This window comes from Lipotes vexillifer, unplaced genomic scaffold (assembly GCF_000442215.2).
Source record: "Lipotes vexillifer unplaced genomic scaffold, Lipotes_vexillifer_v1.1 scaffold213, whole genome shotgun sequence".
NCBI lineage: Eukaryota > Metazoa > Chordata > Mammalia > Artiodactyla > Lipotidae > Lipotes > Lipotes vexillifer.
In genome coordinates, this window is record NW_006780610.1 from 5102446 (window position 1) to 5127348 (window position 24903).

The 24903-nt window shown below is 42.9% G+C and overlaps 1 protein-coding gene across 1 annotated transcript in view; it reads right to left on the bottom strand.

Moving 5' to 3' along the window:
- Nucleotides 1-199: 199 nt before the first annotated feature.
- Nucleotides 200-24903, bottom strand: part of THRAP3 (thyroid hormone receptor associated protein 3) — a 74631-nt gene continuing 49927 nt past the window's right edge. The window contains exons 3-12 of the mRNA XM_007453819.1: nucleotides 20463-20630; nucleotides 15010-15915; nucleotides 12761-13474; nucleotides 11647-11819; nucleotides 10801-10912; nucleotides 9074-9158; nucleotides 6783-6970; nucleotides 4167-4362; nucleotides 3560-3703; nucleotides 200-1777 (exon numbers count right to left, since the gene is read on the bottom strand). Of these exons, the coding sequence (XP_007453881.1) occupies nucleotides 1556-1777; nucleotides 3560-3703; nucleotides 4167-4362; nucleotides 6783-6970; nucleotides 9074-9158; nucleotides 10801-10912; nucleotides 11647-11819; nucleotides 12761-13474; nucleotides 15010-15915; nucleotides 20463-20599 (2877 nt within the window). The 5' untranslated portion in view covers nucleotides 20600-20630 and the 3' untranslated portion in view covers nucleotides 200-1555. The remainder of the gene's footprint in view (nucleotides 1778-3559; nucleotides 3704-4166; nucleotides 4363-6782; nucleotides 6971-9073; nucleotides 9159-10800; nucleotides 10913-11646; nucleotides 11820-12760; nucleotides 13475-15009; nucleotides 15916-20462; nucleotides 20631-24903) is intronic.

The window sequence follows — 24903 nt, forward strand, 5'->3', positions numbered from 1 at the left end:
GAAGGGGAAAGAGGAGCTATTACCCAACGCAGGATTGGCTGAGGTCCTCCTAGAACAACCAAATGCGGGGCTGGAGAGGATGGAGCTGAGGAACAGTCTGGGCCCAGCCCCCCCCCCAGACACCTGGTTTTTCGGGTTCCCTGAAGCTATGGGAGACACCCCCAACACACACACTCAAGGTGACAATGACCAGAGCCCATTTACATCTGCCACTTCATTTTTTTATTTGCAGGAGGAGTTGAAACAAATTTTAAGGGTATTTTCTTTTTTTTTTCCCTAAACATGAATCATTCAAGTAAAACCAACTTAACTATAGAAATGTAGCAAAGTAAGGGGAAAGTAGCGTAACAACCCAAGAGGCAAAGGTTGTAGGGGGGGAAGAAGTGGGTGCAGTCCGCATATAACATATGCATAAATGCCATATGATTCACCTGCTCAGGACCGCCTCCCCAGAAGGCAAGCACAAGGACCCATTTTAAGAGGATGTTTTCCCCCCAAACATATGAGAATGTTTCAACTTAAAGCTTAAGGTTAAAAAAAGAAAAAGGAAAACAACAAAACAAAAAACCCCCACAAACCACCCAGCCATAACCACCTTCCTTAATCGATCATAGGAGTTTCTTTTCATTTTATAAAAAGATTAATAAAAAATATTGAAAAAATTATTTTCTCATCTTATATTTGTAAAGATAATAGAAGTCAGAAGTTTCTTAGAAAACAGACCAGAAACTGCCACATCCAGTTTCCACCCCTGTTGCTGAGAGGATCAGCAGGACTAGAGAGTTTGGGATACTGGAGCTGCTGGTGGAGAAGGGGAAGCCCAGCCCAGAAGAAATCAGAAAATATTGGGGGGGAGGGGAGGTGCGCACATGGGGTGTGGTTAGGAACACCACCATGTGATACATGGCTGCGCAGAAAAGGGGAACACAAGGTGGTCAGAAAGGCCTTGAACTCCTCCTCGACATACAAAACCAACTTTTACAAAGATCCAAGCAGTTTGGTCCCAAACTGAGGTGAACACTTCAATGTTTATTCACATGCTTTGTTTTCTCTTTTAAGAATCAAAGTTGCCCAAATTAAATCTTTCCGCTAATGTTACTATATATGCCTAAAAAGGGGGGGGGGGCTTTTAAAATCAGGATAAGGGAGAAGAGACTGAAAATCATCAAATTAGTCCTCTTAGCTCCAAATGAAATGAAATGAAGAATAAAACTGTTGGTTTCTAATAGGGAACAAACCAAAATCCAAGTATCGCTCTGCCCTCCCTACCCCAGCCCCACCCCACACAGGAACAAATGAGAACCACACAGCTAAAGCCCAACATGGTGTGTTCTGCTCAAGAGCTGGGCCTGACCCCAGGACCCACAGCCGGCTGCCTCTGTCTGGCGGGGCACAGCGCCAGGGATGCTTTCGGCTGTAGTAGGAGTTCTGCATGGCTGGTGGGGGGTAGGGGTGGGATTTTCAGAATCTTCTCGCGGCTCCTCTGTTTAGCTCCTCACCAGCCATCTTCCCAGCGCCTCTCTCCCTTGGGCAGGGGCTCCCATCAAGGTGGCCTCTACTCAGCTGTAGGCTGTAAATTGTCCTTCTCTTCTCGGTTCTCTGTCCCACTCTCGTCGTCTTCGATCTCCCCTTCCTCCCCACTGAACTTGTCATGGGCCCACTTGGGGCTGGTGCTGGATTTCCGGAACATGAACCGGCCCCGACCCCGAGGAAAGGCTCCTCGGCCCCGGCCCCGGCTCACCCACTTCTCACTGCCTTCACCTTCACGGTCATCATGCTGAAAGGAAAGAAGACTGCCATCAATGCCAGAGTGAACAAGAGCAGCCAGAACCCTCTCCTCTGAACCCACCCAAATGGGACTTTCTCAAATGAACCTATGCCCTGTTCCCCACTCTAAAAATGCTACTGATTCAGATCTAAGAGAATATTCAGTTGGGTTCCTTGAATTCTAAGGCAGTAGTTTAGGCATTATAATAATGATGATGATGATAAAATCTTCACTCAAAGGCCTTTTCCTGCATTATCTCATTTAATCCTCACATCTACCCTACCCTATCATCATCACCCTCCACTACACAGATGAGAAAACAGGCAGAGGAACTTTAAGTAACTCCATATTATTTAGAACACTGTCTCTCAAAGGGTGGGTTTGAAAAAGCAAATCACCCCTAAATGTGAAACTATGATCTGAGTTGTCAGGAAGGTAAGAGATGAAGCAACACAGAACACACACATAGTTGGGACTCTAGCTCTCCCCAACCCTCCCCCTCAGCCAAGAACAGGCCGTGAGACCAAGGGAAAATGATCTATCTGCTCATGGTCTCAGACCAGTTATTGGCAAAGGCAGGACCAGAAAGAACCCAGCCTCCCATCTTGTATCCCTCCCCTCTTTAGTTTTATGCAAGGAGGCAGTGTGGCAGAGTAGAAAAAACAAAACCTACAACTCAAACAATCCCTGGTCTGATGATCACATGAGAAGAGAAGAAGGGATCCAATGAAAAAGAATGAAATGACAAAGCATTTTGAAAAGTCACTGTTACCTATCAGCCCCATGGCTTCAAAGAGTCTAAATCCTCCACTCACACAAGTAGTGCCTTAGGCCCCTGAAGGGTTAGCTCAGCTAAAGGGCCAGCTGCTTATTCACTAGCCTAAATGAATCAGGCTGGCAATGCTCCTTCAGGGGACAGATGGGGCAGGGAAAGGGGCTTTGTGTGGCCTTTAATCCTTCCCTTAAGCAGCCCCACTCCAGTACCTATCCTGGGCCCAGGCAACATTTCCCTAGATATAGGTTCAAGGGTCCTCTAGGAGTCCCAAAGTAGCTACCAGCAGCCCTAGAAAAGTGAAGTTGGCTATACAGTGATTTACACAGCAACCCGTTTCCTAGCTTCCTGTTTCCATGCCAGTCCTCAGGGGTGATGAAGAGACTCAGCTGCAAGCTGACCTTGGTTACAACACTCAAGAGTCACGTCTGCTTGGATCTGAGCCTACTGTTGAGCAAAGCCAAAAGAGCTCTCTCACTGGCCAGGTAATTCAGCTTAGAAGAGCCCTAACCTGAGAGGCAGAGAGGCTCAGATGGTGCCTGGTACCTGACAATGACCAACAGCTTAGAAGAGAGAAGCCCCAGTGGCGTCTCATTTTGGAGGCAGGTCCCCTTCCTCAAAAAGAGATCCTGAGCTGTCTTTCCTGTCAATCTTGTGCTGGGGAACTGCAGCCTCAGGAGAAGGTTATGGTTCTATCCCTTGCATAAAGGCTGGAGGGAAGCCTAGGTTAGGGTGGGTGAGCAGTAAAACAATTTCACAGACTAAAAAGGCAAGAGCAACCTTTCCCGCTTACTCTGGAATCCATAAACGTCTTAAGAGAGCGCTCCCAAGGTTAGGACTACCTCTCTAGAGAACTCATCTTGCCAGCACTATGCCATCCCACAAGTACGCATGTACCCAGTGCAGCGCCTGCACACATATTTAATCACAGTTCTGGAAAGACCAATCAAAGCCTCTGTATCAGCTACTGTGTGTGCCAAAGGCCCCCTGGCCCTTCCTGGTTGTCCCCAGACACATACCAAGTAATACTTCTTGCTTTTGGGTGTGTACTCGGGGTCCCATTCCTCCTCACGGTTTCTCTTTTGAAAATCGTTGTTGCTGCTGCTGCTGTTGTTACCAGAGTAGTTGCCTCTGCCCCAGCCTCTTCCTCTGGCTCGAAATTGCTGTGGCAATAAACGGGGGAAAGGAACAAAGGGACCATGTAAGGAATGGAGAAAAACAATTCCTCGCCTTCTATTCAAACACTTTTCTGGCACAAAACAGACAACTGTCCTCCAGTCAATATGCTGGTCAACTGGTTTCTAGTCATTCCCTTTCCATTCATCTCAAGTCTACAGCCTAGACAGGACAAAATGGCATAAGGGCCTCCCTACACAGAACAGGAGTCAAGACAAGTGAGGAAGTTCGGAATTGAAGCCCTAAGAGACTTTCTGGCTAAGTGATTATGAACAGGAAAAAAACAAAAACACAAAAATGGAAAGCCTGGGGATAGGGAAACCACAGATTCTAGGGTCTTTAGACTGAGTTACTTGTATCAAGGGCAACAAAATTAGTATTCTGATAAGAACATAATTAGAATTGGTGGGAGTAAGGGCTTAGAGAAAGGGAGAGGGGGCAGGGTCTTACAAAGGTCCCTCGAGCTCTGCCTCCTCTGTCACTTGGACCCACAAAGTCTTTGGTCCCCAGTCTTGATTTGTCAAAGCCCGTGGTACTCTCCTCTCTCTCCTCTGTCTCTTCAGTGTACTCTTCCGCTTTGTAGGAGTGGGATGACTGAGAGGAAGAGGATGATGACCTGGACCGGTCTCGTGCTCTCCGGTGCTTCCTTTGAAAACAGAAGAGGCAGGGAGATCAGTAAGCCTCTAGGGTACAGCCTTTGGCTGGGGGCTCATGGATAAGCAGCACAGAGCTATCAGGAGTGTGTCTGTGATGAAAACACTGAAGGCTAGTAACCTGAAAAACGAACTCACCCCCAACATACACACCCAGGGAACCTGGGGAGCTTACTCCCAATTCTGTCAGTCATGCTGAGTGACATATCTATGTCCGAGCCTATGATGAACATGGGACATACACAGAAGGAGCAACAAAACATAGTCTGTGGCCTCTGGCAGCTCAGTCTAATACATGTGCACGAATCAGAAAGGCAGAAGGAAACTAACACTGTATTGAAAGTCACGGAGTATCTGGTACCAGGACAGGCTTTATATATTACCATCTGTTTCAGCTTTACATTAGTTCTATTTCTCATAAGAAGAACACTACCTGTCTTGGGACAGTGCTCTAAAGACTGAAAAAACAATGTGCTTAATTAAAAACCCTCACTGACACAGCAGGCATATAGTAAATGGCAATTATGATCATTCAGTATTATTTCCCTCATTTTATAGATAGGAAGTTCAGGTGACACAGCTGAGTAGGCCTGGATTCAAACCTGGTTCTGACTAATTATACCACTACTCCACAAACCACCTCCCCACTTTCCAGTGAGCTCAAACAGCTTTTGTCATTAAGCACAGGATTTGTCGAAACTCTTCTCAGAGTTATTTCCCATCCTTCCCTTCATCTGGGGGAAATTACAGACTAGGGTAAATCAGACTAATATGATGAGTCACGGTCTGTGTACTAGAGGTCGGGGCCAGTCCTGCCATGTGGTGCTGGAGAAGGGCACCAACCATGTCTAAGGTGGCAGAAAGGCTGGCTCCCAGGAGTAGAGGAGGACTTACAGGGAGAAGCCAGCCTGTGTCAGTAACCGATCACTGCCCTCTTCCACTACGGAAAGTACCTTGCAACCCCCCAGCCCACCCCCAAACATTCAAGAAGATCAAAGACTTACATGTTTGAATCCTACTGGTGCCTTCTAGCATTTACTCTTAAAAAGGGGTAAATCTAAGTTACTGTCACAGGATTCCTATAACTCAAATGTTTGACTCCTAGAAATCAGTGTCATTTCAAGAGGTTTTCAAACCTAAGACTCCAGAAAGCCCCATATTTGAGTCCCAACACTGCCTTTTATTAGCTGTGTGATCTTGGGTGAGCCACTCTTCAGTCATTTGAGAAAAAGTTCTTCTAAACTGAAGTGTGATATACAATGAAAAGTGACATAATTATCATTTTTCTTCTTGCCCCAGTCACAAAATACTACGGTTGCAAGAGACTTGGTCAAGGTTACACAACAAGTCAGAGGTAGAGGCATGTGTCCCAGGGAAAGAAATCAGGATTAGTCATCCAAGTCCAATCCTGAAATGCTTGAGGGGTTCTGCTCCCTTTCCACCAGTGACAGTGTTGAAGACTACTATACCCCCACCTCCATTCCCTGTTGAGGATTATCAGATTTTTATCTGTGGGCAGCCCTGAAAGCTGCTAAGGCTCAAAGTGTGTAAGTAACTGAGTGGAAGAGTAGACAAAGTGGAACAGAAGATCTGAGTTTTGATGTCAGTTGTTACTGTGTGATCTTAGACAAATCGCTCTGAGCTTACTTCTTTATCTTTCAAATGGGCAAAACAGGTAGCTACTAACTATCCAACTTATCTCAAAGGACTGTTATCAGAAAATGGATATGAAAGTGCTTGCCAGATAAGTTCAGAAACACAGAAGTGGTGTAGCTTCTTACAGGAAGGTGTGGGGTTTAAATTGTGCTACCTTTAATGAGACATGACTGCAAAGTCATGGAACATTCAAAAATGTAAATAGAGACAAGACCTTGGCATAAATACTGCCTTATGAAGTTCAACAATGCTACCTTTGTTTAAAGAATATTTGTAACACCTCTCTTGGAAGTGTCTGTGAAACCAGTTTAAAAGGTGATCAACAATCTTGTCCTATCTAATTCCACTCTGTTTCTCTGACCAAACAGTATTATTACCTGACAACAACTTTGAGCCATTTCTAAAACATAACCTTCCCAAGAAGATTTGTGATGAGAAAGGACATGTCAAAGAACATGGCCAAAACAAATGCAAAAGGAATTCCCCTATGATTTTCCACACTGTCCCTAGAGCCAAATTAACTGCCCATCTCCCAGGAGGCCTTCTTTAGACAAGAATCATGCCTACTTTCATGCTAAAGTTCTATTTTCAATCTAGGGACCTTAATTGACAGTTAAAAAAAAGAAACTGTACAAGTGGCCATCGTTCCTAACCCCAAGTTCTCTGGCTTGGAGGGTCTGCCATATAGCCTAATGGTGGGCAGACAAAGAAATCCACTCAGGAGTCTGAATGAGGTGACAGACAGGGGCTTACGTACTTCTGCTTCTTTGATCCTTTATGAGTTTTCTCTGTTTTCTCAGCTGATCTTTCCCTCGAGTGGCTTGAGTCTCGGGAATCCACTGATTCTCTTGATTTACCTCGTTTAAGATCTCTCTCTTTATGTTTTTTACGACGTTCGATATCAAGGCGGAGATCAACAGGATCATCTTTGTATTTTCCCTCAGCCTGCCAAAAGAGACATCAAAATTTAGGTTTTGGGATTCAGGGCTACCAACTCAACCACCCCACGAACTGTGGCTTCTACTCCACTGGAGTGGTGCAGAGGAAGCACTGGGAATGTGAGGCACCTCGCCCAAGCTCAGGAGGGATACAGGATGGTCCACAGAAGTCGCTTCATGAGGATCCTACAGAGCCCAAACCAGTTCTCTAAAATAATGATGAAGACCTTCTGCATATGCTACACACACACGTACACGCACCTCACTTTGCTGTTTCCCTCTGCGGCCCAGTAAAGACTGGCTAGCCGACAAGTTGAGAAGGCCAAAATCAACTCTGGAAGGTGTTGGTTAGGCTGGCTCAGGCTTAGTCACCACGAAGAATGGAAATGCTGTTATCTTCCCCTACCTACACTGTGGAAGCTGCCCTGGGCCTATCCTCTACTTGGAATTCTCTCTCAGTATTGAGTCCAATGACAGACAATGGGAAACTCAATCAGCCTTCCAAAATGTTTAATTGTATTAAATTTCTCTAGAAAAGGCATATCAAAAAGCATAACGAATTCATAATGTGGCAATACCAAGTCAAAGTTTATTTTAAAAAAAGGAATGGAGGGAGGGAGGAAGGAAGGAAGAAAAGAGAAAAAGAAAACCTTTTTTGCTATCTTTCTAGGAAGTGTAACCTATCAGGGTACGTATGTTGCAGATACAGCATGAGCCCAGCAACAGCGGCCTTCTACCCCAAACTATCATGCCAAGGGCTTTTGACAGCTCTTTAGAATCTCAGTGAGCAGAGGTGCAATGTGGTTTCAGGTACATTATACACTAAGATTTGTCTCATGGAAGTAAAACCTCCTTAGGGACTTCCCTGCAGGTCCCGTGGTTAAGACTCCATGCTTTCACTGCTGAAGGCCCAGGAACTAAGATCCCACAAGCTGCACAGTGCAGCCAAAAAAAAACCACAACAAAAAACTCCCTAAAAAGAGGAAGCAATGAGTAGTTCACTTAGCATTAACGTTTTACTTATACAAACAACTAAGCTTTTTGTTGAAATAATTTAATTAACAGGAGTGGTAGGTAGTAAGTTGGCTTATTTTATCACATGGTTTTCTTTTGACAGAGGGAATGGGGCCTCTGTACCCTCCAAAGACAAAAAAAGAGAAGAAAAACGCAGCTGCAGCTCCCTTAGGCAGTGCCCACAGCACCTCTAATGAGTAGGCTATGTGGGGCAGAGAGGACGGAATCTCTTCTGATGTTTCAAAACCTTGCATTTCACATGGTTAGTGCCAAGCCAGTGGGTACTTGGAGAAAAAGAAAAGGGGGATGGGAGAGAAGAGAGATTGTACAAGCGTGCCTCTCATTACATTCAACCAATAAGACAAATTTACTTGGAAAACTTGAAAATTACTATTTTTAGAAAAGGTTTCAGCAGCATCGGAAGAGCCATCTCTAATTTTAAATTACAACTCTATATGGGAATGGTGGTCAAGAAATACTAAGATTTTTAAGAACCCAAATCTAGTACCTCATAGTAAAAGACTGCACACAAGCTTTAACCTCTTAATAACAGTGTTTACGTGCACATCATTACAAATGTAGCTGGGCTATCAAAGCAATGTTTAGCTTTAAAGTAACAGTAATCGACAGATGATAGATATGGTACAATGTTAGAAAAAAATCTGGACTAGCTGCTTAAAACAGTCTACTAAGTTAAGATATGAATATTTCACTCTTCTCTGACATGCATGTCTTTTTGAAATCATGGTTGGAAATAGTGCATGTATATAGTTGATTTGATAATACTTACAAGCAGAAAAATATCACAAAAAGTTTCTTCTCTCATCATGGGCACTTGTTCCAAAACTCCTCTCTTTTTTTTCTCAAGCTCACCTCAATAGACTTTGGGGTCATTTACCATATTCTAACCACTTCACAAAGGTTGTTGATACATTTAATAAAAATTAACCCTTTGTAGTTCATTTTTAGAATTATGCCCATCCTTAAAAGAAAAACACAAACTTAAGTAGAGAGTAATTTAAACAAACACATTTCTGTCAAGTTCATGCCCAACGCACTCATTTTGTTGGAATTACTGATCAAAGCAACAGTTCACCTTGTAGCCAGGTTCCCGGGGACTTTTCATTTCGTCATGAGCCAAACCATGTTTTCTGAATGTACTGGGGGAAATGTCTATCCTCCTAAAATTGAAAACACAAAAATTGTTTAACATTCCATAGTGTGAATATAGCAGCTCAGTTCGTAAGTAGAGTGGTGCAAACCATAGGCATTCCTTTTTATTACACTTATGTTGTTTGCTTATATACTTACTCTCTCCCATAGACGTGCATGCGTGTGTATGCATGCACAACTCTCTCTCTCTCTCTCTCTCACTCCCCCCCCTCAACTTTCCAAACTCAAACAGAAAAAACATCTTATTCCACCCACTACCATTACAGCCAGGAAAACAGACTCACCTACAGCCATGCCTATAATTTCAAATTCACATCAAGATTATCTATGCCCTGCTAACTTCAAAAAGCAGTTTTCATCTTGGGAATTAAAATATAATGGCCCTTGGGACTTCCCTGGTGGCGCAGTGGATAAGAATCAACCTGCCAACGCAGGGGACACGGGTTCAATCCCTGGTCCGGGAAGATCCCACGTGCCATGAAGCAACTAAGCCCATGCGCCACAACTACTGAAGCCCGCGTGCTTAGAGCCCATGAGCTACAACTACTGAAGCCCGCGTGCTTAGAGCCCGTGTTCCGCAACAAGAGAAACCACTGCTCAAGGAGAAGCCTGCGCACTGAAGTGAAGAGTAGCCCCCGCTCGCCACAAGTAGAGAAAGCCCGCCGCGTAGCAATGAAGACCCAACGCAGCCAAAAAAATAAAATTTAATATTTTTAAAAATACAATAAAATAAAATATAACGGCCCATTATTCACCAATAGGATGAGGTCTAAGTGAGAAACAACTGCCTGGCATGACATAAATCCCAAAAGACCCTAAATCCAAGACTGTTGTGCAAACATGGTCCTCCTACCTCCTGCAAAGGTTCAAGAGCTGACTATTAAATAATTAAAGACCAACTTTGTTTCTAGACAAAGTTCCTATTTGCTGAATGAATAGTCTCCAACAACCGAATGTTTAAACCTCTGGGCTTTTAAACCCTTTGACATAATCCTATAAGCACTCCCACCTCCAGCCCCCACCTGCTGCAAATTCTTCCAAAGGAAGGACTAATATATGAAATACATGGGTTGCTTAAAGAAACAACATCTAGGGCTTCCCTGGTGGCGCAGTGGTTGAGAATCCACCTGCCAATGCAGGGGACACAGGTTCGTGCCCCAGTCCGGGAGGATCCCACAAGCCGTGGAGCGGCTGGGCCCGTGAGCCATGGCCACTGAGCCTGTGCTCCGCAACAGGAGAGGCCACAGAAGTGAGAGGCCCACATACCGCAAAAAAAAAAAAAAAAAAAAAAAAAAAAAACATCTCCTCTGTATAAAGAAAGACCGCAAAAAAAAAAAAAAAAAAGAAAAGAAACAACATCTACTCTGTATAAAGAAAGCACACAGTGATCTTGGGTTACTGTCTGCCAGCTCCCAAGAATACAAGGGTTCATTTATACCAAAAGGGCTGTTTTCCTCAGGCCCAAAGTGAGAAACTTATAGTCATCAAAGCATACCCTTCCCACTACAAACAACCACTATCCTAGAGCCTGGAGGGCGCTAACTTAAATTCTGCTGATAATGCAACTAACAAACTGCAAAAACAAGACGAGTTTATTATCTGATGAGCAGACTTTTATGACCACCTCTAGTGTAAGGCTGAGGTCCTCACCTGTGAATCTCTGGGCTTTTCTTGTTTTTAGCTGCCTCCTGCTCGGTTCCTCTCTTTAGGTATTTAGTAAAGCGTTCATGCAATGTCATTCCCGAGGACCCAAAGTGATGCTCTGTGGGGAGTCAAAGAAAAACATATCAGGCTATCAAAGGCACACCCAACATTCAACTCATGTGCATGGACCTACAACCACAGAGATGTGACTAAAGTAGTCAAGTCCATATAAAAAACGTATTAGGAAGAAGAAGGAAAAATGGCTGCTTCAGACAAAATCCAATGTCTGATTTCCACTGTAGGACATGGATACAAAGAGAGAAACTAGAGCTTACTATCCTTTGATTCAGAGCACCAGCTCCTGCTTGAGTTCCAATTTCAGATGGAACCTGTAACTGGCCCAAACCCAGATTCTACATGACATTCCCCAGCCTGTCCACTTCCATTTGCCCAGGAGATGGCAAAATAATGTGGGGAAGATATCCATACCCCAAGAGCTACAAGAAGTCTCTAGAGGATTCTAGCTACTAGACAGGAAAAGACAGAGGGGCTGGGAAAGCCACCTTCATACCTCCTTTTCAAGCAATTTAAACCTTCACATGAAGGATTTTACCTATTCTCATGATCACAGGTTACCACTAGCATTTCATAATGTTCAGCTCTGTAATTAAAAAATGGAAACTTCTCCCTGGAAGAAATTTCCTTCAAGCTAGCCCCTAGCTTCAAAGGCCCCTATCAATGAGATAAAGATCCCTGATAGACTCCCTCATTCCCCCACTCATCCTTCTGCTTGTCAGAGAGGAAGCTAAGCACATGGAAAGGGAGCCTGAGCAGGCTGGGGTCTGGACTCACCTTTAACATGGTGAACGATGGTCACTATATGCTGGGCAAACAGTTCTGAAGGGCTCCGCTGAGACTGAGCTGACTGTATGTGCTGGAAAATGGATCGAAATTCCTGTTCCTTTTTGTTGCTATGAACTAGATCCCGACAAAGCTTTCGTTCCTGAGCCAATAAGCCACTGGGTCTGAAAAAGAAACACAGGGAGGCCCATGTAACAAGATACACAGAAAGTCAGAACGTTTAAATCCTAAAAATGAAAAGCATGCTTTAAAAGAGTTAAATTTATCTGTAAAGTTCCTTTTTTAATTCCTACCAAAGTAAAAAGTAACCTCAATGCACCATAACTATGGGAAAAGGCATCCAAGATCTCTCTCTTCCCTTTTCCTCGTTGGAATTTAACAGGAACAAATAGGTAGGATGAAGCATTAAACCTCAGTGATTCTGTTCCTGGGGTCTCTGCCGGTTTTAACAGATGACAAACAGGAAGGTCTTTTAAAAGACCAACTAGTTTGGCCATCCAGGGCCACTCAGTGAAGCGACACAATGCAGCAAGAGTGGGATGTGGCTAGAATGCTGTTCAGGAGACTTCCAACTGGCTTTGCAGTTTTTACACCAGGTAAAAAGCAGCCTGGGCCTCATCACTCTTCCCTGAAGTTCTCCTGCTCCCAGCCCCAACTTTAAAACTGTTACATTATTTCATGAAGACCTGTAAATAATAGATATTGTGACTTAACTAAGAATGGAAAAATGGACCCTGCATGGCTCCACAGGCAAAAGACATCTCAAGCACATTTAGGAAGGCAACAGGATGGGGGTGGAATGGGGCTGGCAGGGGGGCTTACAATGTGATGAATAGAGTGCAAGAGAGAAGCAGAGGGGACCCAGCATGAAAAAAGCCAGTCACTATAGTGTAAAAAGATGCTTCACCATTGCTATGATACTGCCCCCAACATATAACTGCTCAGTGATGCACACTTCTCCACTGAAAACAGAGACACGAGGGTATCCACACTGAAAATGAGACAGCGGGGAAATACATGAGGGGCGTGTCCTTGTTCCAGAATGACCTCAGGGAGAGAGGTTAGGCTAATAAAGCCCTGAGGGTCAAGATGGACTACAGCTCACCTGGCAAGGTCCTCATCAAAAGAGTCCATCCGGACATTGACCTGGGCCTCTCGAGTAATGGAAAAGGAAGACTTCCCCGTGGAAAAGTCTCCTTTGGCTCCTAGCTTCTCTCGGCTCTCAGAGGTCTTTCTCGGGGGAGGTGATGAGCTTTTCTCCTGGACTGCTTTGTAAGCAGTCACTCGGAAATTTTTTTCAGGCACAAATCCCCTGTGCCCACTTTCGGTTCTCTTGGATCCTCCCCGATCCTCCTTTTTGGATCTCTCTGAGAAAGACTCTTCCTCCAACTCCTCCGTTTTTCTTTGCTTTTCCTTCCCTGGAGGTGCGTACATCAGGCCCTCCCATTTGCCTGACTTTTCCTCCTCCTGGTTTTTGTTTGCACCTGCTACAACTTTCGACATGAATTTGGGTTCATCATCAAACTCAGATTCCTTCCTTCCTTTACCCTTGTCTTTATCTTGATCATCCATCTCCTCCTTGTGGAAGTCAGCCATCTTCTTCTCAAAGTCATCTCGGAGCTTATACCTTTTAGGAGACTGGCTACCCCGAAAAGGCTTCTCAGTATCAGTTTTGGGAGCAAATGGATCAGATTTCATTTTTGTATCACCCAAGCCTGCATCAGAGAAGCTCCCTTTCTCTTTCATTTTCTCTTTATCAGTATTTGTTTGTTTCTGTTCCTTATCCTTTCCATTCTCTGTCTTCTGCTCATCTAGATACCTAGTTATGAAAACACAAGGGAGACACAGACAGAGGCTTCTTAAGCAACTTGATCTAAGATAAACTAGCACCATGTGTGTACGGTCTTAGGTTTCTGCTTCTCTAACAAGCCTGTCTTGTGGATTCCAATGTTATGAAAGGAGTCTTGGTTACCTTCTATTAATTTCTAAAAAACTGCTCTTCACAGATCTATGAACTTGGCATTTAAGAGAAAACTATATGGTCTATGGAGTTGTGTATTATAAAAACAAACAAAAACAAAATAGCAAAGGCAATTTTTAGGATACTGAAAAACAAAAACCTACTTACCTGTAAGTGGTCTAGGAAAAAAAAAACTTAAGGTCTTATCCAACCTTCACTCAGTCACTTAAAATCTGCTTTCAGCAAAGTTAACATAGAATGTTCAACCTTGGACTGTTTTTTGCTTTTATACAACTCACATTTGGAAATACAAGTCTCAAAAGAGACTTCAAATTTGCTTCAAGTCACCTAGAAGATCTAAGTATGAAATATACTGCAAACACAAATAAAAACAGAATACATGTTAATTGGGGGAGGGGGCAAAAATCATCCTACTCATTCTTATGGAAAAGCAGAGCTCATGCCCAAGTGTTCTAATGAGATTCACAGTCCTGGCAAGGAACAAAACTTGTATTTCAAAGCAGACTTACTGAAAGCTGCAAAGTACAGATTCTGAACGTCTCATTTGTACCATGAATGGAAAAAGTCTGATCATGTTATAGTTGCATTAATATGACAAAAAAGAACCAATGGACCGCAGGGCAGCAAAGAATATGCTAATAAAAGGAAAAGGTGGGGGCAGGAGGGGAACCACTTGCTCTGTAAGGCCCTCTTAACAACCTGGTCCCAGTACAAATTCCCTGTTATGTCTCTGCCACCCCAATCCATCCAACCACATAAAAAAGATTCAAGTTCCAACTCAGCGTGTCCCCAGGGTAGAAAGACAGAGACACTGTTATGTCCTCTCCTAACACACAGCCTGGTTGGCTTCTACTGGGACATACACCCACTTTGTGATTTTAAAACAAGGTCTTCCTGGACTAAGCCTTGGACTTTCCCATTCTGCCCAGTCTCCTCAACTGGAGGGTGTGAGGGTGCAGCTCTTCACCATGATGGACTGACACAGATCGATCATAGGAGATGGTAGGTCCTAGAGGGTCTAACAGCTCCAACAGCCATTCATTTTGGTAAAGACCATATTTTTTGATGGCTGACCCACAAATCTCTACTGTTCTCTGGCTTATCCTGGTAGAATCCAAGGCAAACTTTAAATGTGAAAACATCATTGCAGAGTAGTCTAAAGAAACTTTATGCTGCAATACAAATTCAGGAAGGTAGGAAAACTAGAGTTAAGCTAAAGGTTTCCTGGGGTGATGCTTTAAAGTTTGCTAAATGAAACGTTGAGGAAATGGGATTACCTTATTACCATTAATCAGAGCTCTACAGATCACATTACAACTAAACTGCCAGCTGGTGAGATAAAAACAACCAGACAGGGGAAACAAGATACTTGCCTCTTTGTATAGGGTGCTCCGCCTGGAGCAGCAGCCTCCTCTTTCTGAGATGAGCCATATGTGGAGCCAGTGGCTGGTGGACTCTTACCCATGGGGCTCTTTTTGGATGGACTCAAGGACCCCGAACCATGGTCAAACTGACCTTGGTGTGTCCCAGCCTGGTACCCAGCACCACTCTGCAGAGCTGAGCCCATCTGGGATGTGCTGGAAAGCGGAGGGCTAGGTTTGGGCACAGGGCTAGGACGAGGTGACCGCCTCCTCACCACCACAGACTGGAGGGGGCTTTTGAGAGCCGGGCTTCGCTCCCGAGGACTCAGCTCAGACACGGCTGAGGCCCGTGATGCAGAACCAGCACTGTATGTGGTGGCATCTGGCCATGGCTTTGAGCTCTCAGACGCTTTTGTGTCTTGAGAGGTGCCTCCAGAGAACGGCTGCTCCTTGGCCTCATCTCCCTGGTTATCCCCGGCAGCCTGAGACGGCCGGCTATCCTTGGAAGAAGACTTTTTCTCCTTTGCAGACTTGCGCTTAGAAGATTCAACTCGGCTGTGGTTGGAGGAAGAACGAGAGGATGAGGAACGCCTTGACCTGTCAGAGGAAGACTTATCGGAGTTTCTAGAATGGCTCCTGGACCTTGGTGAAGGGGACCTTCTCTTTGGGGACCGGGATCGGGAACGCCCCCGACGAGGACTGTATGCCTGCCGGTAATTCTGCCAATTTGAGCGGTAGTTTCCATAGCCTCCTCGGTTATACTGGCCCCATGGATAAAAGCCTCTGTTGCGCCCACGGAAATAATAGGGCCTTCTATAGCCTCTGTTGTGACCTCGGAAATCCCGATTCTGATATACTCTTGGGTGATTTCTCTCTCTGTTATGAGCTGGAGAATATGATCTGGAACGAGACCTAGAACTGAAAGAGGGGCAGAGAGGGAAGAAATGTTTGAATTTTTGACACAAGCATTTTTACTCAAGAAAAACCTGCCAACAAAGAGGTAAATCCCTCTTCTTATGTATCATTTAACTTCAGTGTTTTCAAATGAAAGGTACAAACTTAAATAATTAATTCTACTCTTATGGCCAAATTAAGTAAAAAATAAAGAATCACTTTAACAAATGAGACACTGAGATGCTTCATTAATACTATAGCACATTCTAAATGGAGATGTATTTCTATAGTGACTGAGAGAATATAAAAATGTTCCTAATGTGGTAAACTAAACAAACACCATTTTAATATAGTATACTAATTGCTAAGAGTTTCACAGGCACAGAGGATTTTACAGGTAGGTCCCTGGGTCACTGGAAGTGATCCCTGCATGCTGTGGTACCCAGACAGGTAACTATTCAGATCCTCTGGCCCCACACTGCTTACTCCCCATCCTATCCACCTCTCTCTGTCTGTGCAGGGCTAATTTCTTAGCTTCCACTAAGACTTGGCGTTGTATAAAAAAAAGTTACAACAGGTCTAAACCAAAGAATGCTTAAATAGGGACTTAGAGAACTCATCTGTTCAAAGCTTAAAAGAATTTTAACTGAAATCAAATCAGCAAAGCATACAAATATTGTTTTTTTTTTTTAAACTGGGAATCTGGAAATGGTCTCATTATCTAGAAGGTCAAGTTTCTGTGGCTGAACTACAAGGTCTTACCCAGGTGCCACAAGAGGGCACCATCTGACCATAAGACACCAAAACACACAAGAGGGTAACAAAGAGGAACTACAAAAACAGCCCCACACTTGCACATCTTTAAGGTCAACCTAAAGCCTAGTGTTATTCTTCTTCATTTAACAATACAGAACTCTAATTTAGCAAAGGTACATTTCCAGACCGGTGGGGATTCAACAGTAACCTAACTCTGTAAAAATTACATGTTCACAAATGCCAGGCTTGTCAATGACAGGGAGCTGCTTCCATCAAAAAGCTAAAAACTGTATTTGTTGGTGTGGAAAATCCAGTGGCGTTCTTTGATACCACCTGTCGTGTCAACTATGATATAGAGCATTAATTAGTCACTACTCCTAAGTAGTTAACTAGAAATATGTAAAATTACTAGAAAACTCCAAAAATATTTTCTTTACATATAGAATAAAAACCCTTCAGTTCATAAGCAAGGCTTCTCATATCAGACCTAACTGGAAACAGATGCAAATGTGACAGGTTTTAACAACTAAACAGAAGGTTATTTTTAGGAAGAAACTTACACTTAGAAGATAAAGTGGGATTGGTTTCCCACTACTTACTACCCACCATGCTCAGGTTCTTTATCTACTCCAAGAACAACAGGAACTAGTGAAGATGCAGCACAGTGACGGTTGTTAATGGTTGCTATTTAAGTACAATTTTAAAAAACAAACTTACCTTTCACACTTTTCATTCGAAAATAGAACAATGTAAGAAAGAAGGGAGAGGCAGATGCAGCTATGAAACTGAATATGACCCAATTTAATGCCTGTACTTGAGGGAGGTGATGCACCACCAGCACTAAGGAGGGTTTTATTCATGTTCCCATCCTCAGAGGCTACTGCTGCTTCTGTCACCAATACTAGTGAGGGCCCTGCGGCCTACTGCATCCAAAACCCGCAGTCACTGCACGGATGCAGGAATATGAGTCTCTGCAGATTGCAAATTAATTTATTTATGAGAAGTCATTTAAAAGGATACAACAGTCTGTGAAATACAAGGAAACAACCAATTTTCCCCAATTCTGTAGAACTCAGCAGTTAATTTAAAGGCATGGTTTCTCAAACTCTCTGGACAGTATACTTTCCTTGTAGGAGAGGGAAAACAAAAGAAAAAAATCATGAAACAGAGAAGCCAGAATTAAAAATTGAACATCCAGTGGCAAATTTATCTGTTTCTCAAAAGCAGAGAAGTCAGACCAGAATCAAATATAAAAACATGTTTTCTAGTGGAGATATTCCTCCAAAATAATCTTACAGGTATTAGGACAGAACATGGAGTGGCTCTAGACCTACCCCAGCACATACTGCCTGCATAAGATATCTTTCCCTCATTTGCCAAGTTGATGACCATGCCAAATGATCTGTAGAATAAGGAGAAGCAATCTGTCCATAGAGATACGCCCAGAACTCTAGCTATCACAAATACTTCAGAGCTGGTTAACATTTTTCAATTTGGGTTATGCCAGTTCAATTTTCTCTCTCAGTTTCGGTTGTACAGCCTCTTCTTTTTGAACCAATTATTTAGTTTCCATTTACTAGATTAAGTTTTAAAGAACCAAATGAGCTGAAACTGAGATTTAAGCAAACCAGATCAAAAGACTCTGGGCGCAAGGTAGGAGTTTTTAAGAGTCTCTGCTCGGTCCTATGGCCTTGATAGCAAATTCCTGGGGTAGATATATTTAGTGGACTTCCCCTCATTTTTGGGGAGTGGGGGTGGGGTTTGAGAAGATAAAAGAGAATTTTACTTACATACAGACTCTGACACAATTGGGCAACAGAGAGACTCTATCTAGCACAGGCCTCAAACAAAGCTTGGTATAAAAATGTGTGCCCAAGAAACATGGAAGAGAAAAATAAAGTTAGGATTGGTTACCCTCAAGGTGTCATGTTATCTTTAAAAAAAAATAGAGTGTTTTTGAGTGAGAGACTCAAAAGTTTGTAACTTCCTGTTCTACACTATATGGAAGTCATTAACATTTATGCACACCTATTTTTTGTTCAATCTCTGCTCTGAAATTAATTTTCAGACAGGCTTCTCACAGATTCCATTTAAGAATTAACTTATTCTTGGGCTTCCCTGGTGGTGCAGTGCTTAAGAATCCACCTGCCAATGCAGGGAACACGGGTTCCAGCCCTGGTCCAGGAAGATCCCACGTCGTAGAGCAACGAAGCCCATGTGCCACAATTACTGAGCCTGTGCTCTAGAGCCCACGAACCACAACTACTGAACCCACGTGCCACAACTACTGAAGCCCGCATGCCTAGAGCCTGTGGTCCACAACAGGAGAAGCCACCACAATGAGAAGCCCACACACCGCAACGAAGAGTAGCCCCTGCTTGCTGCAACTAGAGAAAGCCCGCACACAGCAACGATGACCCAACACAGCCAAAAATAATAAATAAACAGAAATAAATAAATGTATTTAAAAAAAAGAATTAACTTACTCTTGTTGCGGGGGGAAGCCTACCAACCATTTGTTTAGATTCTTTTAGAAGTAGGACTATGGAAACCATCAAGAATAAAGATTAATAACAACTATTCCTGAGTTTATTTTAAACTGCATAATTCGTTTAAGAGAAGGGCTCTAGATACTCATCTAAAATAATCAGCAGGGGGCTTCCCTGGTGGCGCAGTGGTTGAGAGTCCGCCTGCCGATGCAGGGGACACGGGTTCGTGCCCCGGTCCGGGAGGATCCCACATGCCGCGGAGCGGGTGGGCCCGTGAGCCATGGCCGCTGAGCCTGCGCGTCCGGAGCCTGTGCTCCGCAACGGGGGAGGCCACAACAGTGAGAGAGGCCCGCGTACCGCAAAAAAAAATAAATCAATTAATTAAATAAAATAATCAGCAGGGGCGCCAAGTGAACTGAGAAATTGTCTCCTTGCCTACTGCAGCTCTGACAAAAAGAATGAAATTGTACAAAGATCCCCTTTTGGTATTTAAACATTTAGATACATCAATATTTCTCTAACACACATATAGAAACTTATATTTACTAACAGGTTCTTATCTACTCACAAAAGAAAGTTTTAAAGAATGAAAAACTGAACTCATAACACAACAAAAGAGGAAAGATGCTGGAAGTTTGGCATTATATTCCAAGACATAGCTGAAATAGGAAATAATCCAACTAAAGGTGTAGAAACTGACTAAATTAAAGAATACTGGCAATAAATTCAAAAGAATTATTTGCACATTTACTAAGGCAAAGTGATGTCTACAATAGTGATTTTTTTAGGCAGTTGCAAGATGTGTTTTACTAAATAGATGCAGCTTGTTAGTAGTTGGCATATCAGGTATATATATACAAAGGACTCCTGATTAAGTTTTTTAAGGTTTAATTATTTTAGTGAGTTAAGGTTTCTTTTCCTTGCAATGTTGAACACACTATTAATCCTCTTAGCTATCCTTTCTTTGCTGATGATGCAAATAAACCTTGGTCCAAGCCTCCAAAAATACTTCAGTGAAAAATAATCAGGTGTAGAGATTTGAAGCAAGTAGCTTAAATAAAAATAAAATGCTCTTTCTTCCACAGTGGATGAAAAACAGTATGTGCTGGCAGGAAAGAAAAGGAATTAGCCCAACAGCATGACAATCAAAGATGATTTGGACTTGTAACATTTGAAGAGACCTGGAATATCTTACCGCCCAACACTCCACCTCAAGCCAACCCCACACCTCCATTTGACACTCACAGAAAGGGTCTAACAAAAGATCTTCAGAGACCTATACTGACCGATCAATGATTATCTCATTATACAATCACACCCCCTTACCTCAGCCTGCGTTTCCTTGAACGAGAGACAGACCGACTTCTGGACCGAGACTTCGAAAACGAACGAGAACGAGATCTTGATGCAGATCTTGATCGAGAAGAGCGAGATCCAGACTTAGATTTGTTTGTTTTTGACATCTCTAAAGAGAGGGTCGCTCTTCAATTACACCTAATGTAAGAAAACAGAATCAAACAAATGAGTGAGCCCCTTTGCAAATGAGTGAGTCCCTTGAACTTCTATGGACACTTAGAAACAAACAAAAAAGATGAAATGACTGTTAAAACCAAACCAAACAAAACACTCTTTGCCCTTTTACCAAAGGGGATTTCTAAGCGGTACAATTCCCAACGTACCAACCCACAGCAGCAAATGGAAAACCTGACCTGTAACTCTAACTGGGGGACACCAGGAAACACAGACAAAAATGAGGAGAGCTATTGATAACCTGGGGCACACAGTCTTTTCTCAATAAGCAGACAAGTTTTGCAAACTAAGTTAACTGTTAATAAAAGTACTGAGATGACCTCAGACAGGTTTCCCAGTCCTCACAGAAGAAACTCTACGCAATGACATCTTGGTTATAGAGTTTGTGGCACATCTTACCATTTCCCTACTTCCTGCACCCTGAATCCATGAGGCATACCCTTAATATTTACTTCAAAGGAAAGGTTTAAAGTGTGAGAGATTCTGTAATCTCCTTTACACCTACAATTATGTATTACACCTATAATTATAATCATACATCTGCTCATTACATCTATAGTTATAGCTTTCCATTTTGTATTTTTCTAACTTTTACCTTCTTTTTTATCAGTATTACCAAGTACCTATGTATATTATTTATCTTATCAAAGAATTAAAATCTGTTTATTTGTACTCAAAAAAAAAAGTGTGACAGAATATTCTCAAATATTGTAATACCACAACAGGATGTACGACATCCTGTAAAATATAGGATTTTTTTTTTTTGGCTGCGTTGGGCCTTCGTTGCTGCACACTGGCTTTCTCTAGTTGTAGCGAGCAGGGGCTACTCTTTGTTGCAGTGCGCGGGCTTCTCATTGCGGTGGCTTCTCTTGTTGCGCAGCACGGGCTCTAGGCGCGCGTGCTTCAGTACTTGTGGCTCGCAGGCTCTAGAGCGCAGGCTCCTTAGTTGTGGCGCACGGGCTTAGCAGCTCTGTGGCACGTGGGATCTTCCTGGACCAGGGCTCGAACCTAAGTCCCCTGTATTGGCAGGCAGACTGTTAACCACTGCACCACCAGAGAAGTCCCAAAATACAGAATATTAATCAATAAACATAGGACTAAAGTAATGTATAAGGAGAAGAACCTCTACTTTCTTCTAGCCCATCACTAGCTTCAAGAGTCAACCTTCTATCGGGGTCATTTTCCCATGAAAAAAACAAAATTGTTTTTTCCTTTTTCCCCAAAGATCAGAAAGCTAGTTAATACCTAAACCAGACCAGAACTCCAGGACTTATCCTATCACACCTCGCTGCCTCACTGCTTAACAAAAGATTCTTTTATGTAATGTTGCGCCTGGCTTGTGAAGGGAAAACAATAATCAATGAACATTTCACCCTCCACTACCTCTCAGATTTTGTTATTCAGATCCCAACTCAAAAGCTATCTCCCCAGAGGTTTGCCCTGGCCACCCAATCAAAAGCAGCCACCCAGTCATTCTCTAAGGTCTAGTCCAGTACCTTGTTTTCTTCTTCCCAGCACTAAATCCAGTACTTGAAACTTGTTTACTTTGTATTTGTTTACTTGGTTTTTCCTCCTCTACCCAAGTAGGATGTAAGCTCCCACCAGCAGAAATCTCATCTTTCTTATTTACTGTTGTATCCTCAATGCCCAGAACAGCAAACACTTAAACAGTATTTTTATTAACTTATCCTCAAGGAGGGTATTATTACATCCCTTTTTACAGATGCGGATACTGAGACATAAAGAAGGTAACTAACTTGCCCAAGGGCACGCTGCTTTAAGTGGCAGGGCTGGGATTTGAACCCAGGTGACCTGGCTCTGAACCAGTGCTCTTAACTACCATTATACAGCCTCGCCAGAGCAGTGTCTGGCACACAGGAGGCATGCAGAGACTTGTGGGATGAATAAATGAATTCAAGTCTCCACTCCTACTGAGTTTAGGATCTGGTAAAGAGGGCAAGACAGAGACAAACTGAAAGGTGGTATCTGTTTATAATTACTATATTCAAGTTTTAGATTTGAATTTTAAGAACTTCTGGAAAGGCAAAGAAGTCCAAGAAGCTGCTATAGCTCCAGCTCATAAGGGAAATAACCATAATCTCAGAGACATAAATTTAGAAGAAGACTGAGAAGCTAGGAATCCAGAGACAAACAGTGATGAGTAAGAGATTGCTAAATGAGGATACCAAAGACCTGCAGTCTAGATCCTGCCAAAAGGATCAAACTGTTACATGCTTTAGCAAGGTCAAAGATGTTTCAGTTTGGAACCAATTTTTGGAAGTAGTGTCATTATACAAAGCCATGGTAGAGGAATAAGTTATTTGGAGATATGAGGTGGAGGTGTAAATAAGCAATTTACAGAAACTGAATATTGAAAATACATTGTTTTTCTGGTTGGTCTTCAGCATATTCGGGGATTCTCTAGGTTCATTCTTACTAAATGGCTTTTTTCTGTTACAAGTCTAGGGGTGTCTTTGCCTAGCAACTTCTCTGTCCAGTCTTCAATTTAGCTTAGGCTAGAAATAAATACCCTTTTAGATCAGTTACACAATGGGTGGACAATATCAGACTTTAAAAGAAAAGGGGAGAGAATTCCCTGGTGGTCCCATGGCTAGCAGTCCTCACTTTCACTCCTGGGGGCACAAGTTCAATCTCTGGTCGGGAAACTAAGATCCTGCAAGCCTGCGCTGCCCGGCTGGGAAAAAGGGAAGAAAAGAAAAAGAAAAAAGGAGAAGGGGGAACAAGTCAGTAGAAAAGGAAATACTCATTTCAACTCCAAGTCACTGGAAAATTAAGAAACTAATTTTCATGAAGAGGAAGAAAAGGTCATCATCTAAATACAGACAGAGAGACTTCCCTGGTGGTCCAGTGGCTAAGACTCCGCGCTCCCAATGCAGGAGGCCCAGGTTCAATCCCTGATCAAGGAACTAGATCCCACATGCATGCCACAACTAAGAGTTTGCATGCCACAACTAAGGAGTCTGCAAGCCACAACTAAGGAGCACATGTGCCACAACTAAGGAGCCCACTGGTAGCAACTAAGACCCGACACAACCAAATGAACAAATAGAAAGAAGGCAAAGTATTTTTTAAAAATACAGATAGTGGGCTTCCCTGGTGGTGCAGTGGTTGAGAGTCCGCCTGCCGATGCAGGGGACATGGGTTCGTGCCCTGGTCTGGGAAGATCCCATATGCCGCGAAGCAGCTAGGCCCGTGAGACATGGCCGCTGAGCCTGAATGTCTGGAGCCTGTGCTCTGCACCAGGAGAGGCCACAACAGTGAGAGGCCCGCGTACCACAGGAAAAATATATATATATTTAGAGAAGAGCTAACACCTATCCTTCTCAAACTCTTCCAAAATATAGCAGAGGGAGGAAAGAATTGACAAATGTACTCAGTCACAATACTGTGACACCACCCTCACTCCTAGAACTTCTTTAATGTGAACTGAAACTAATTTTAAAACATCACTATTCCCTGAGAGTTAAGAGGAATAACGTTGGATGATACAAAACCAGAGCTGGAAATAAATCAATGAATATCCTAACTCATTCAAGAGAACTCTAGAGAGTGGACAACAATGGTAAATTAAAGTAGACTTGGTCTTTGCCTCCATGGAGCTTATAATCTAGAATTACAGATAGATCATAACCAAGCAAGCAAACAAAAATGTAATTTCAAATTCTGGTAAGTACTAGGAAGAAGGCAAAGAGTGCATAATGTTGGCAAATTTATGGAGTGTGGTAGTGAGTTATTTAGATAGGATGGTCCAGAGGTGGCATTTAAGCTGTCACCTGAAGACTATGAAAGAGCAAGTCACACAAGAAAGGAAAAGGTCCAAAAGACCGAGAAGTCTCTTCTCCTGATATACATAAATAGATTTCATGTATGTAAACATTTTATACAAACATTTTAGTGTAAGGTAGGGACAACCATAACTAAAGCTATCTGATTAAATTACCAAAATTCATTCAAAACAACTCGCAGTTCTACTTTGAAGACCTTTAAAACTTCATTGTGTTTACACATAGCTTTTCCCATTTCTAACATTTCTTCCATGTCCATGCTCTAAAAATAGTATGGAAAGTACGACAGACAAATATCACCTTGAAAATCAACTTAGCACATTTTACATGTTACAAGTATTGGGCTGGCCAAAAAGTTCATTCCAGTTTTTCTTTAAGAAGTTTGGTTTCTGTTCAAATTAAAATTTCCCCCAAAGGAAGTTTTGTTTCTT